We start from the raw sequence: 13,511 nt of genomic DNA, 5'->3' as shown, positions 1-13,511 counted from the left end.
GACTGCTGTTGGCATACAGATCTCGTCCGCACTCACTGACTGGGATCCCCCCTCGCAACTGTTGATGAAAAGGACTTTAAAAACAAGGCTCTCATTAATCCTCCCAGACATGCACAAAATCGTTGAGGTAAAGCGCCGTAAGCTGACTGACTATCATGACAGAAATTCGAGGGGGAGATGGAATGAGATAGGGGACAAAGTGTTGGTACTAAACCATGGCAGGGGTACCAAATGGCTTGCAGGGACTGTAATGGGCAAGGAAGGAAACAGGCTACTGGTAGTACAAATGGACAATGGCAAAACCTGCCAGAGGCATGTAGACCAAGTCAAAAGCAGATTTACCAACAACACTGCGGAACCAGAGGCAGACTACAATGTGGAACTCGCACCACACCTAGTGGACAGACAGAGGGAACAACCTGAGGAAAGGGCAATCCCAACAGACAGCCCAGGCGAGTCAACAACAATCACACCAATCGAAACAGACAGCCCAGGTGAGATACCAGCAACCACACCCAAAGAAAAACAGACACCAAGGCAAACAACTGAACCACAACTCAGACGCGAGAGCGTAGACCACCTGAGAGACTGAACTTATAAAGGCAATAAGACCTTGGGGGAGGGTGATGTCATGTATCTTACATTATTATATAAAACTGTATCCCAACATGCTATACATGACTGTAATAAAATATGACCTGTAACCACCAGCATACCTTACCACCGGGGGTGCACTTGCAAGAGACAGGTATATAAGCACAGGTCTCAGGCAAGTGCAGCATTCCAGAGCTGTGAAATAAAAGGTGCAGGTCCAGAGTGACCTTGACTTCACTACATGCCTCGTGTGAATCTGTACTGAGGGGACAGGACCTTAGAGTGATAATGACCTGATAATCTGCTTTTGTGATATTGAATGTACGTCCACCTGAGCAGGCAGACAGTTTATGTCTCATCTGACAGACGGCACCTCCGACAGTGCAGCACTCTCTCAGTACTGCACTGAGGTGTCAGCCTAAATTACGTGCTCAAGTCTCTGGAGTGGATCTTGGACTCAGAGGAGAGAATCAATGATATGAACTGATTTCATTCAAGAGATCTGACGAGAAATATAATATTGTTGTTAAGCTGAAAATAAATATAACTGTTCTTTTTAGTTCATTTCGAAAATATATATATTGGGCTTACAAGTATTCTGTAGATGCTCATTTTTAACAATAACTTGCATTTATATTGCGCCTTTAACGTGGAACAACCTCGCAAGGCGCCTCACAAGAGAAAAATCCGATAAAAATAAACTCCAAGCCAAAGAAGGAGATATTGGGAAGGGTGACTAGAATTTTGGTCAAAGAGGTTCAGTTTTAATAAAGCTCTTAAAGGAGGAGAGGAATATGGAGACGTTTGAGGGGGAATTCAATAGTAGGGCCTGGTTTTACTGCGTGATATTTGGGATATAACACAAATTAAGTAGTTTAGACAATTGCCTAATTGTAATCGGACAGGCAACTTCCGAGAATAATGACAGCTGCCAAATGCCAGGATTAAAGATGGCGGCTCCCATGTCAGCTTCAGACAGCCGCGGTTGGTGCCGGGATACTGGAGGACGGCCGCGGAATCTTTCTCCTCTCCGTGGGTACACGGGAGCATGCGCAGAATCGGCGGCTTGCTTTTTGGTCCTCCCACTCTTGGCGGGTTGGAAAGTTGTGGTTCGGAATAAATTGGCGTCGAATGCCGAGGCCCGAGAGGGTGAGGTGAGAGTTGTGGGGCTGTGAGAGGGGGAAGGCCGAGGTAGGCCCAGGAGGGTGAGGTCTGTGAGAGGGAGTAAAAACCCTTTTTGGTCTCAAGGGGGAAAGGCCGGAGCCTGAGGTTCAGCGACCCAGGGGGACAACCCAGGTCAGCATGGGGAGAGGAGGGGAAGAGAAAGAAAGGAGGAGCAGGGGAAGAGAGGAGGTGGAGAAGAAGAAGAAGAAGTATAGAAAAGGGGAGAAGAAGAAGAATAAAGGAGAGGAGAAAAGGGAGGGATTGGAGCAGGAGAAAGGGGAGAGGAGAAGAAAAGGGGGAGAAGGAGGAGGAGAGTTGGAGAGGGAGATTTACTAGGATGATACCAGGGATGAGGGACTTCAGTTATGTAGAGAGATTGGGGAAGCTGGGATTGTGCTCCTTAGAGCGGAGAAGGTTAAGGGAGACCGAATGGAGCTATTCAAAAATATAAGGGGTTTTGATGGAACACATAGGGATAAACTGTTTCTCTGACAAGTGAGTCCATTAACTAAGGTCATAGAGTTAAAATAATTGGCAAAGGAACTAGAGGGGAAATGAGGAGAATTAACTTGACTGAGAGTATTGTTATGATCTAGAACATACTACCCGAAAGGGTGGTGGAATTGGATTCCATAGGAACTTTCAAAAGGCAATTGGACATGTTATTTGAAGAGAACTAACTTGCAGGGTTATGGGAAAAAACTGGGCTGTGGGACTTAATTGGACAACTCTTTCAAAGTGCTGGCACGGGCACGATGGGCCGAACGGCCCCCTTCTGTGCCAAAAGATTCTATGAGGAGAAGGTAGGAGAGGGAGGCAAAGCTCAAGGGTTAAAATACCTTGAATATAATTGATAGGGCCACATTGTCTTCGTGAAAGTGTTTGGCAGCCATTTTTTAATTTACTTACAAATGCAATGATGTCAATTGTGCTGAATTGCAGCATCCAACAAAAGTAATGCATCTCTTTTCAGGCTCACCAAACAAAAATAGGAATTGCCCATGGCCGAATGGCCTGTTTCTGTACCATAGATTCTATGTATATATCATTGCTGGTCTTCGGGCAGATTGAGTTTATTTGAGCGTGGAAGGAGTGGGAGAGATGTACAGGGAAGCAGGGATTGTTTGTTTGAAGTGTTCGTCAAGGAGCTGGAAGCAGGGATTGTTTGTTTGAAGTGTTCGTCAAGGAGCTGGTGCAGGCCAGTGGTGTAGTGACTATTGGGAGATGTTTAGATATGGGAACAGGCAACAAAAAAAAATCACATTGCTGCAATAGGAGGTACTTGTCTGAGGTTGGCATTCAACCAGACCAAAGCAGGCTTTGCTCTGCATCGAACATATGCTATATTTGACTTGGGAACGCTTAATGCCGATACTTGGTGTCAAAAGTGGAAAAATGTTCCATTTTACAGCACTGCACATCTTCACTTTGATGCTCATAAAAATTAACCTAAAACATAAATTTGCTGAACATGCTGTGTTAGTAATTCTGGATGGAAACCTTTGGCCCACCATTTTGTAGCATAATAAGCAAGAGTACACCACAGCAGGGAATGGTAGCATAGTGGTTATGTTACTGGACTAGTAATCCAGAGGCCTGGACTAATGATCCGGAGCCAAGACAGCTGGGGAATTTAAATTGGGAAGTTCATAAATTAATCTGGAATAAAAAGCTAGTATCAGTAATGGTGACCAAGTAACAACCGGATTGTTGTAAAAGAAAAACATCTGTTCATTAATGTCCTTTAGGGAAGGAAATCTGCTGCCCTTACCAGGTCTGGCCTATATGTGACCCACAGCAATGTAGTTGACTCTTAGCCCCCTGAAATGGCCCAGCAAGCCACTCAGTTGAGGGCAATTAGGAATGGGCAATAAATGCTGGCTCGTGAATGAATTTTTTTAATTCATTTAATTCATTTAATAGAAAGCACCTTCTATTGTACTTTTGATTCACTGTTTTGCTGTGGTCTGATTTTGATTGCAGACAATCCTTTGCGCTTCTCACACAATAATGGCAGAAACTCCGCAGCAGGATGACCTGGAAGTGCTCGGGAGGCTGCGAGTCCAAGAATTCCTTCAGCATTTCCAGATGGTCAAGCAAGGTGCCGAAGCCAGAATCTACAGGGGCGATTTTCTTGGGAAGCCAACCGTTGTGAAGGAGAGATTCCCCAAATCGTACCGACATTCTGCTCTGGACAAGAAGCTCACACATCGCAGGACGGCTCAGGAAGTGCGATCTATCCTCCGGTGCAGGAAAGCTGGTGAGTATCTAATAGTGGATTTTTCTCCCAAATGAAATGCTGGAAGACCATCGTCATCTGAAAAGAAACTAGCAGTTAACGTTTCAAATGAAGACCCTTTGTGGGAAGACTTTTAATTTTGTGTCTAAAATTATGAGGGGCCTAGATATAGTGGATAGAAAGGGCCTATTTTCCTTAGCAGAGGTGTCAACAGCCAGGGGGCATAAATTTAAAGTAATTGGTAGAAGATTTAGAGAGGATTTGAGGGGAAATTTCATCACGCAGAGGGTTATGGGGGTCTGGAACTCGGGGATGCGTCGCCCGTTTATCGTGCCACAAAGTACGCCTAAAAAAAACTTACCTATACTCCGGCTCCCTGCAGGTCCTCTGGAGCTGGGCACGGCGCAGCACGAGCTGTGTGGGGGCGGAGCCAGGTCCCTGCGCTGAACACAGTGCCGGGACCTCTGTACAGGCGCGCTACAGTGGACGCGCATGTGCAGTAGCTCCAGGCGCCCAAAACTGTGTGGGAGGGGCCCGAAGCACGCAGCCGCTAGCCCTCTCTTTTTCTCGCTCTCTCTCTCTTTTTCTCTCTCTCTTTCTCTCTCTCTTTCTCTCTCTCTCTCTCTTTCTTTTTCTTTCTTTCTTTCTCTCCCCCCTCTCTCCCCCCCCTCTCCCCCTCTCTCCACCCCCTCTCCCCCCCCCCCCTCTCTCCCTTCTCTTTCTCCCCTCTCTCTTTTCTCTTTCTCCCCTCTCTCTTCGCCCCCGCGCCCTCTCTTCGCCCCCGCGCCCTCTCTTCGCCCCCGCGCCCTCTCTTCGCCCCCGCGCCCTCTCTTCGCCCCCGCGCCCCCTCTTCGCCCCCGCGCCCCCGCGCCCCCTCTTCGCCCCCGCGCCCCCTCTTCGCCCCCGCGCCCCCTCTTCGCCCCCGCGCCCCCTCTTCGCCCCCGCGCCCCCTCTTCGCCCCCGCGCCCTCTCTTTATTGCTTTCTTAGTCATTCTTTGCTGTCGCTTAAAATTTTCCCAATCTTTTAGTTTCCCACTAACCTTGGCCACCTTGTACGCATTGGTTTTTAAATTTGATGCACTCCTTTATTTCCTTGGTTATCCACGGCTGGTTATCCCTTCTCTTACCGCCCTTTTTCACTGGAATATATTTTTATTGAGCACTATGAAAGAGCTCCTTAAATGTCCTCCACTGTTCCTCAATTGTGCCGTTTAGTCTGTGTTTCCAGTCTACTTTAGCCAACTCTGCCCTCATCCCACTGTAGTCCCCTTTGTTTAAGCTCGTTTGAGACACTACTTCCTCACCCTCAATCTGTATTACAAATTCAACCATACTGTGTACACTCATTCCGAGAGGATCTTTTACTAGGAGATCGTTTATTATTCCTGTCTCATTACACAGGACCAGATCTAAGATAGCTTGCTCCCTTGTAGGTTCTGTAACATACTGTTCTAAGAAACAATCCCGTATGCATTCTATGAATTCCTCCTCAAGGCTATCCTGTGCGATTTGGTTTGACCAATCGATATATAGGTTAAAATCCCCCATGATTATTGCCGTTCCTTTTTCACATGCCTCCATTATTCCCTTGATTATTGTCCGCCCCACTGTGAAGTTATTATTTGGGGGCCTATAAACCACGCCCACCAGTGACTTTTTCCCCTTACTATCTCTAATCTCCACCCACAATGATTCAACATTTTGTTCATTAGAGCCAATATCGTCTCTCACAACTGCCCTGATATCATCCTTTATTAACAGAGCTACCCCACTTCCTTTCCCTTCTTGTCTATCTTTCCGAATTGTCAGATACCCCTGTATGTTTAATTCCCAGTCTTGGCCACCCTGCAACCACGTTTCTGTAATGGCCACCAAATCATACCCATTTATAATGATTTGTGCTGTCAACTCATTTACTTTATTTCGAATGCTGCGTGCGTTTAGGTAGAGTGTTTTAATGCTAGTTTTTAAACCATGATTTAACCATGACCGTAAACAATTATTTTGCTTCGGTCTTCACAGTGGAAGACACAAAAACCATGCCAAAAATTGCTGGTCACAGGAATGTGGGAAAGGAAGACTTTGAGATCATCACTATCACTAGGGGGGGTAATGCTGGACAGGCTAATGGGACTCAAGGTAGACAAGTCCCCTGGTCCTGATGAAATGCATCCTAGAGTATTAAAAGAGATGGCGGAAGTTAATAGCAGATGCATTCGTTATAATCTACCAAAATTCTCTGGACTCTGGGGAGGTACCATCGGATTGGAAAGCAGCTAATGTAACTCCTCTGTTTAAAAAAGGGGGCAGACAAAAGGCAGGTAACTATAGGCTGGTTAGTTTAACATCTGTAGTGGGGAAATGCTTGAACCTATCATTAAGGAAGAAATAGCGGGACATCTAGATAGGAGTAGTGCAATCAATCAGACGCAACATGGATTCATGAAGGGGAAATCATGTTTAACTAATTTACTGGAATTCTTTGAGGATATAACGAGCATGGTGGATAGAGGTGTACCGATGGATGTGGTGTATTTAGATTTCCAAAAGGCATTCGATAAGGTGCCACACAAAAGGTTACTACAGAAGATAAAGGTACGTGGAGTCAGAGGAAATGTATTAGCATGGATCGAGAATTGGCTGGCTAACAGAAAGCAGAGTGTCGGGATAAATGGGTCCTTTTCGGGTTGGAAATCGGTGGTTAATGGTGTGCCACAGGGATCGGTGCTGGGACCACAACTGTTTACAATATACATAGATGACCTGGAAGAGGGGACAGAGTGTAGTGTAACAAAATTTGCAGATGACACAAAGATTAGTGGGAAAGCGGGTTGTGGAGAGGACACAGAGAAGCTGCAAAGAGATTTAGATAGGTTAAGCGAATGGGCTAAGGTTTGGCAGATGGAATACAATGTCGTAAAATGTGAGGTCATCCACCTTGGGGGGAAAAAAAACAGTAAAAGGGAATATTATTTGAATGGGGAGAAATTACAACATGCTGAGGTGCAGAGGGACCTGGGGGTCCTTGTGCATGAATCCCAAAAAGTTAGTTTGCAGGTGCAGCAGGTAATCAGGAAGGCGAATGGAATGTTGGCCTTCATTGCGAGAGGGATGGAGTACAAAAGCAGGGAGGTCCTGCTGCAACTGTACAGGGTATTGGTGAGGCCGCACTTGGGAGTACTGCGTGCTGTTTTGGTCACCTTTCTTAAGGATGGATATATTAGCTTTGGAGGGGGTACAGAGACGATTCACTAGGCTGATTCCGGAGATGAGGGGGTTACCTTATGATGATAGATTGAGTAGACTGGGTCTTTACTCGTTGGAGTTCAGAAGGATGAGGGGTGATCTTATAGAAACATTTAAAATAATGAAAGGGATAGACAAGATAGAGGCAGAGAGGTTGTTTCCATTGGTCGGGGAGACTAGAACTAGGGGGCACAGCCTCAAAATACGGGGGAGCCAATTTAAAACCAAGTTGAGAAGGAATTTCTTCTCCCAGAGGGTTGTGAATCTGTGGAATTTTCTGCCCAAGGAAGCAGTTGAGGCTAGCTCATTGAATGTATTCAAATCACAGATAGATTTCTAACCAATAAGGGAATTATGGGTTACGGGGAGCGGGCGGGTAAGTGGAGCTGAGTCCACGGCCAGATCAGCCATGATCTTGTTGAATGGCGGAGCAGGCTCGAGGGGCTAGATGGCCTACTCCTGTTCCTAATTCTTATGTTCTTATGTTCCTGTCCCTCCCCCCCCCCCCCCCCTCCCCCAACCACCATCCCCGTTCTCCCCCCCCCCCCCCCCCGCAGGCCAAACTGAAACTGTTCTAACTGACTAGAACTGGAGCAAACTAAATGACAAGAATTGCAATTTCTAAGATACTCCATTCTAAACCAGTTGCTCCAAAAAAACAGGAGCAACTCAGGCCGAAACTTGGCCCCAAAGGGTGGTAGAGGCAGATACCCTCACCACATTTTAAAAAGTGTTTGGATGTGCACCTGAAGTACCGTAACCTGCAGGGTTACGGACTTAGAGCTGGAAAGTGAGATTAGGCTGGATAGCCTCTTGTTGGCTGGCGCGGACACGATGGGCTGTGAACTTCTATGATTCTATGATTACAAAAGCCATAGTTTATGAATTTGTTGTGCTTTCTCCGGTCTTTTTTTTTTGCCCCAAGTGCAGTGTGCTGCCTATTGCTCCCAAGTGAACATTCTGAAATTGGGATCCAGATTTTTGTCTTCATTTTGGGGAATTCAATTTTAGATAGGATGAGCTGCAATAAAGAAAGGAAGACTTCCATTTATATAACTCTTATCATGACCTCAGGATGTCCAGAAGCGCTTTACAGCCAATTAAGCACTTTTTTCAAAGTGCAGTCACTGTTCTAACATTGTAATGATGTAGTGATCATCCACCCATTCATGTTAATGGGCAGAAAATTGCAGGTTGAGCAACACCAAAATAGACAATCTCAGCCTCTGTCTCTAGGATCTAGAAAGTTCTGTAGCCGATTTTAGCGGACATACGCTTATTGACATTAATTTGCTATTTTAGCAGCGATGTTAATCTATTTAAATAAAGTGATTAACATCTATATTTAATAGTGAACAAAGAAGTCTTGCATGAAAGCACTGTGTTTATCTCATCATTTATAGGCAGTCCCTCAGAATCGAGGAAGACTTGCTTCCACTCTAAAAGTGAGTTCTCCGGTGGCTGAACAGTCTAATATGGGAATTACAGTTTCTGTCACAGGTGGGGCAGACAGTGGTTGAAGGAAAGGGTGGGTGGGGAGTCTGGTTTGCCGCACGCTCCTTCCACTGTCTGCACTTGTTTTCTGCACGCTCTCGGCGACAAAACTCGAGGTGCTCTGTGCCCTCCCGGATGCTTTTCCTCCATTTTGGGTGGTCTTTGGCCAGGGACTCCCAGGTGCCAGTGGGGATGTTACACTTTATCAAGGAGGCTTTGAGGATGTCCTTGAAACGTTTCCTCTGCCCACCTGGAGCTCGCTTGCCATGTAGGAGTTCCGAGTAGAACGCTTACTTTGGGAGTCTCGTGTCGGGCATGCGGACGATGTGGCCCGCCCAACGGAGCTGGTCGAGTGTGGTCAGTGATTCGATGCTGGCCTGAGCGAGAACACTGACGTTGGTGCGTCTGTCCTCCCAGTGGATTTGCAGGATCTTGCGGAGGCAGTGTTGGTGGTACTTCTCCAGCTCTTTGAGATGTTTGCTGTATATGGTCCACGTCTCTGAGCCATATAGGAGGGTAGGTATCACTACTGTTAATGTTCATCTGCTAATGTGCCAACAGTAATTTTGAGGCTTGGGTGTCTTTTACCATACTTTGGAGATATGATCTGAGGTAATACTTACTAAAAGCACAGTGACCTGTAATAGTAAATATATATAATATGGGAGAAAAAAAAGAAAAACTTAAATTTATATAGCATTTTTCATAACCACCTGACGTCTCAAAGCGCTTTACAGCCAATGAAGTACTTTTTGGAGTGTTGCCACTGTTTATAATGTAGGAAATGCAGCAGCCAATTTGCGCACAAGCAAGCTCCCACAAACAGCAAAGTGATAATGACCAGATAATCTGTTATTTTTTGTTATGTTGATTTGAGGGATAAATATTGGCCAGGACAGCACTCCCCTAATCTTCTTCGAAATAGAACCATGGGATCTTTTACGTCCACCTGAGAGCAGACGGGGCCTCGATTTAACGTCTCATCCGAAAGTCGCACCTTCGACAGTGCAGCGCTCCCTCAGTACTACACAGGGAGTGTCAGCCCAGATTTGTTTGTGCTCAAGTCCCTGGAGTGAGACTTGAACCCATAACCTCCTGGCTCAGAGGCGAGAGTGCTACAAACTGAGCCATGGCTGACACTTAATACATTGGATCTCTTCCTTCTAATTAAAATCCCATCTCAAAGTTCTGCATGAGGTGAATCTATGGCTCCCCCAATGACTCAATTAGTAAGAGGTGTGTATAATTGAGCTATCCTGATCATAATGGCTGGATTCAATCCTCTGCCTGTGCTGTGTCAGTTGATCTCAGCTGAGGTCGCAGCAGGGGCATAAGAACCGACCATTGGAGCTGGGCCAGCGAAGGCAAGATCAGCCAGGGTTCACGGAAAGTATGTACAAGTGTAAATATTGGGTGGGACAATATTAGGCTCGGCTGTGATACCCCATACAGTCAAATCGGCCTGTCAACACGCGCTGTATGGCCTCGCACAGTTACATTAGCCATTTGGGCACAGTAGAAGGCGGCGACCCGATAACGCTCAAACCATATTTCAGCAGGAGTCAATCCTTTCAGACGAGGAGGAAGAAAATGGACCGAGTTCATATAAAATATGTAGAAAGTCAATTTCTCTTTTTTTTTTATTTTTAGGTATTGCAACTCCTGTGGTGTATTTTGTGGACTACAATGCAAATTGCATCTACCTCGAAGATTTAGTTGGGGCTGTAACTGTCCGTGATTATATAGCTTCCACTCAGATGTCTGCAAAGCACACAGCAGAGCTTTTTCCCTTGGCTGAACGAATTGGGCAGATCCTGGCGAAAACGCATGATGAGGATGTCGTTCACGGGGACCTCACTACCTCGAACATGATGATACGGCAGCCTGAGAAAGAGTTGAGTTTGGTGCTGATAGATTTTGGCCTGAGTTTTATCTCTGCTCTGCCAGAGGATAAAGGAGTCGACCTTTATGTTTTGGAGAAAGCTTTCCTGAGCAGTCACCCCAACACAGAAAGCGTGTTCAAAGTCATTCTGAGGAGCTATTCAACCACTTCTAAAAAGTCAGGCCCCGTGATTAAAAAACTTGATGAAGTTCGACAGAGAGGGAGGAAGAGGTCAATGGTTGGATAGTCAAAATGATTTTATTTAATTAAAACAAAAGTTTTATTTTGTTCTTTTAACTTTTTTATTTTCAAAGCCTTGGTCATAGAAAATAGGTGCAGGAGTAGGCCATTTGGCCCTTCGAGCCTGCACCATCATTCAATAATGATCAAAATCTAAAACAAAATAAAGTTTAAATTTGTGTGATTCCATGTATTTTTGTGAGTTCAATTTTTTTTTTAAATGAATTTTATTACAGTTACTGATGGGTGGATTTTTTTCTTTTTGTCCTTTTCTGTATTTTCCCTCCCTTTATCTGCGATAGTTCATTCTGTGCAAGAGGACAGATCTGTAGGAAAGGGTTCAAAAGAAACATCAAAACGGGTTATACGCTGCTGGATTACATGGGGTATACAGCACAGAAACAGGCCATTATTCCCATGTTACAACAGTGACTACACTCCAAAAGTATTTCATTGGCTGTAAAGAGCTTTGAGATGTCCGGTGGTTGTGAAAGGCGCTATATAAATGCAAGTCTTTTTTTCATTCACCCAACCAGTCCATGCTGGCTTTTATGCTCCACTCGAGCTTTCTCCTGTCTTTCCTCATCTAACTCAGCATAACCCCCTATTCCCTTCTCATATGTTTATCTAGCCTCTCCTTAAATGCATCTATACTATTCGCTTCAACCATTCTTTGTGGTAGCGAGTTCCACATTCTCACCACTCTCTGGGTAAAGAAATTCACTATTGGATTTCTTGGTGATTATCTTCTATTGATGGCCTCTAGTTATGCTCTTCCCCACAAGTGGAAACATTCTCTCTCTATCCACTCCATCAAAACCTTTCATAATTATGGCTTCAGAATTATTGGAAAAAGCAGGAATGTAAAGGGATCTCTGAAGAAAAGTTCAAATCTACTGTTTTTGCAGATGTCTTCAGAAGTGACAAAACAAAATCAGGGCTCCTAAAACAGCAATAAGATTGCAAACCAACAAACTCTTTAGCGGTTGTCCAGGTAATTGCAATTGCACTCAGATGTCATGAATGAAAAATCTGTCTTTGGTATTAATTAACCAAAATGTTGGATTTCCATGGCTTCTCTTAGTTTCTGATGCAATTCAAATTGAACTGTAGCATCAATGTGGCTATGTTGAAGTTTAGCATCTTCTACTCGGATGGGCTGCAAGAGCTGGCTGGCTGCTGTTTTGGTTTATGTAGAATTTACAGCACAGAAACAGGCCATTCGGCCCAAATGGTCTGTGCTGGTGTTTATACCCCACATGAGCCTCCTCCCACCGTACTTCATCTCACCCTATCTGCATATCATTCTATTCCTTTCTCCCTCATGTACCTCTCTAACTGCTCCTTAAAGGCATCTATGGTATTCGCCTCAACTATTCCTTGTGGTGGGGTTCCACATTCTAACCACTCCGGGTAATGTCAAGTTTTAATTCTTTTAAGATTCTGTCTTCATATTTTTGTCTTTTTAATTCCCCTTTTTCAAATTGGTGATTGACAGTGTATAATCTGTTTTGTAATAAAATCTTCAAGAATTTTTAGGACTGTGCTCAAAGTCTTCCTGAAGAGCTGCTTTACACTTCAGGGCCCTTCACACTTTAAAAAAAAAAAATCAGCCTTAGAAAGCACATCCAATTGATGTGGATTAGCTTGTGTTTTTTTTTCTCCCTCTGCTTCCCATCCTATAGAGGGATTGGCATAGCCTACCAAATGGACTTTGTGTTACCACTATATCAATATTTTCTGCTTCTGACTGGCTTTGCATAATAAAGATGGACTGCTGCTTTTTGTATAAAATAATTGAGCTTTGTTGCATCAAAATGAAATGTTATGTTCTTTAATTCCTTTTATTGGGGGGGGGGGAGAGAAAGGAGGGAGGGGGGGGGAGAAAAGAGAGAGAGACACGGACGGACGGACCGGCAGGAGAGAGAGAACTCCGGGAAGACGGATCACGTTCTTCCAACCCCCTTTACACCTACACCCGATTTCTCAAAGTGTGGTGCGTGTGTTACAAGGGACATCGTTGGAGTGGATGATATCCAGAAGTCACGACATTGTCACTATTCACTTCAAACCCAATAAATCTGTTAACAAGCTGTGACTCACACACAGTGCCCCATCTATGGTGAGGTTGGGGGTGTGCTGGGATAAGGGAGATCGGCTGGAAGAGGCAGCACTTGCGCTGGGGTAAGGGACTTTTGCTGGGTTTGAGATCTGCCCTCTGGCTTCAGAAGTCAGAATGGATCAAATTACAATTTGCAAAGTCAGTGAGACCTTGGGCTGGGCAGTTCCATTTACATATTCCAGAAAAACTTCAGGGTGTGGCTTATCCTCCAAGGGGACCAATCAGCAATATGCCATGTGATAATGGAGAGCCAATCAGAGACACAGTGGCCATTTTCTTAGTACAAATGGTTGTGTTCATATTTATCCCTCAATCAACATAACAAAACAGTTCATCTGGTCATTATCCCATTTGCTGTTTGTGGGAGATAGCTGTGCGCAAATTGGCTGCTGCAGTTCCCATCATCATCATGGGCAGTCCCTCGAAATTGAGGAAGACTTGCTTCCACTCTAAAAGTGAGTTTTCAGGTGGCTGTACAGTCCAATGCAGGAATTACATTCTCTGTCACAGGTGGGGCAGACAGTGGTTGA

At 45.0% G+C, this 13,511-nt stretch overlaps 1 protein-coding gene across 2 annotated transcripts; it reads left to right on the top strand.

The window, feature by feature from the left end:
• The first annotated feature begins 1,620 nt into the window (after positions 1-1,620).
• On the top strand, positions 1,621-11,048 carry tp53rk (TP53 regulating kinase). Of its 2 annotated transcripts, none has more exons than XM_070896318.1 (3): positions 1,621-1,743; positions 3,742-4,018; positions 10,388-11,048. In XM_070896318.1, exons 1-3 carry the CDS (start codon positions 1,726-1,728, stop codon positions 10,864-10,866), a joined length of 774 nt encoding a protein of 257 aa, XP_070752419.1. In that variant the 5' UTR covers positions 1,621-1,725; the 3' UTR covers positions 10,867-11,048. The 2 variants fall into 2 exon arrangements, with proteins under 2 accessions (XP_070752419.1, XP_070752420.1); XM_070896319.1 differs by having other exon boundaries at positions 1,640-1,748.
• The last annotated feature ends 2,463 nt before the right edge of the window (positions 11,049-13,511 follow it).

This window comes from Pristiophorus japonicus, chromosome 12, assembly GCF_044704955.1.
Source record: "Pristiophorus japonicus isolate sPriJap1 chromosome 12, sPriJap1.hap1, whole genome shotgun sequence".
In the NCBI taxonomy this organism is placed as follows: Eukaryota; Metazoa; Chordata; class Chondrichthyes; family Pristiophoridae; genus Pristiophorus; species Pristiophorus japonicus.
This window is presented reverse-complemented; position numbering and strand designations above follow the sequence as displayed.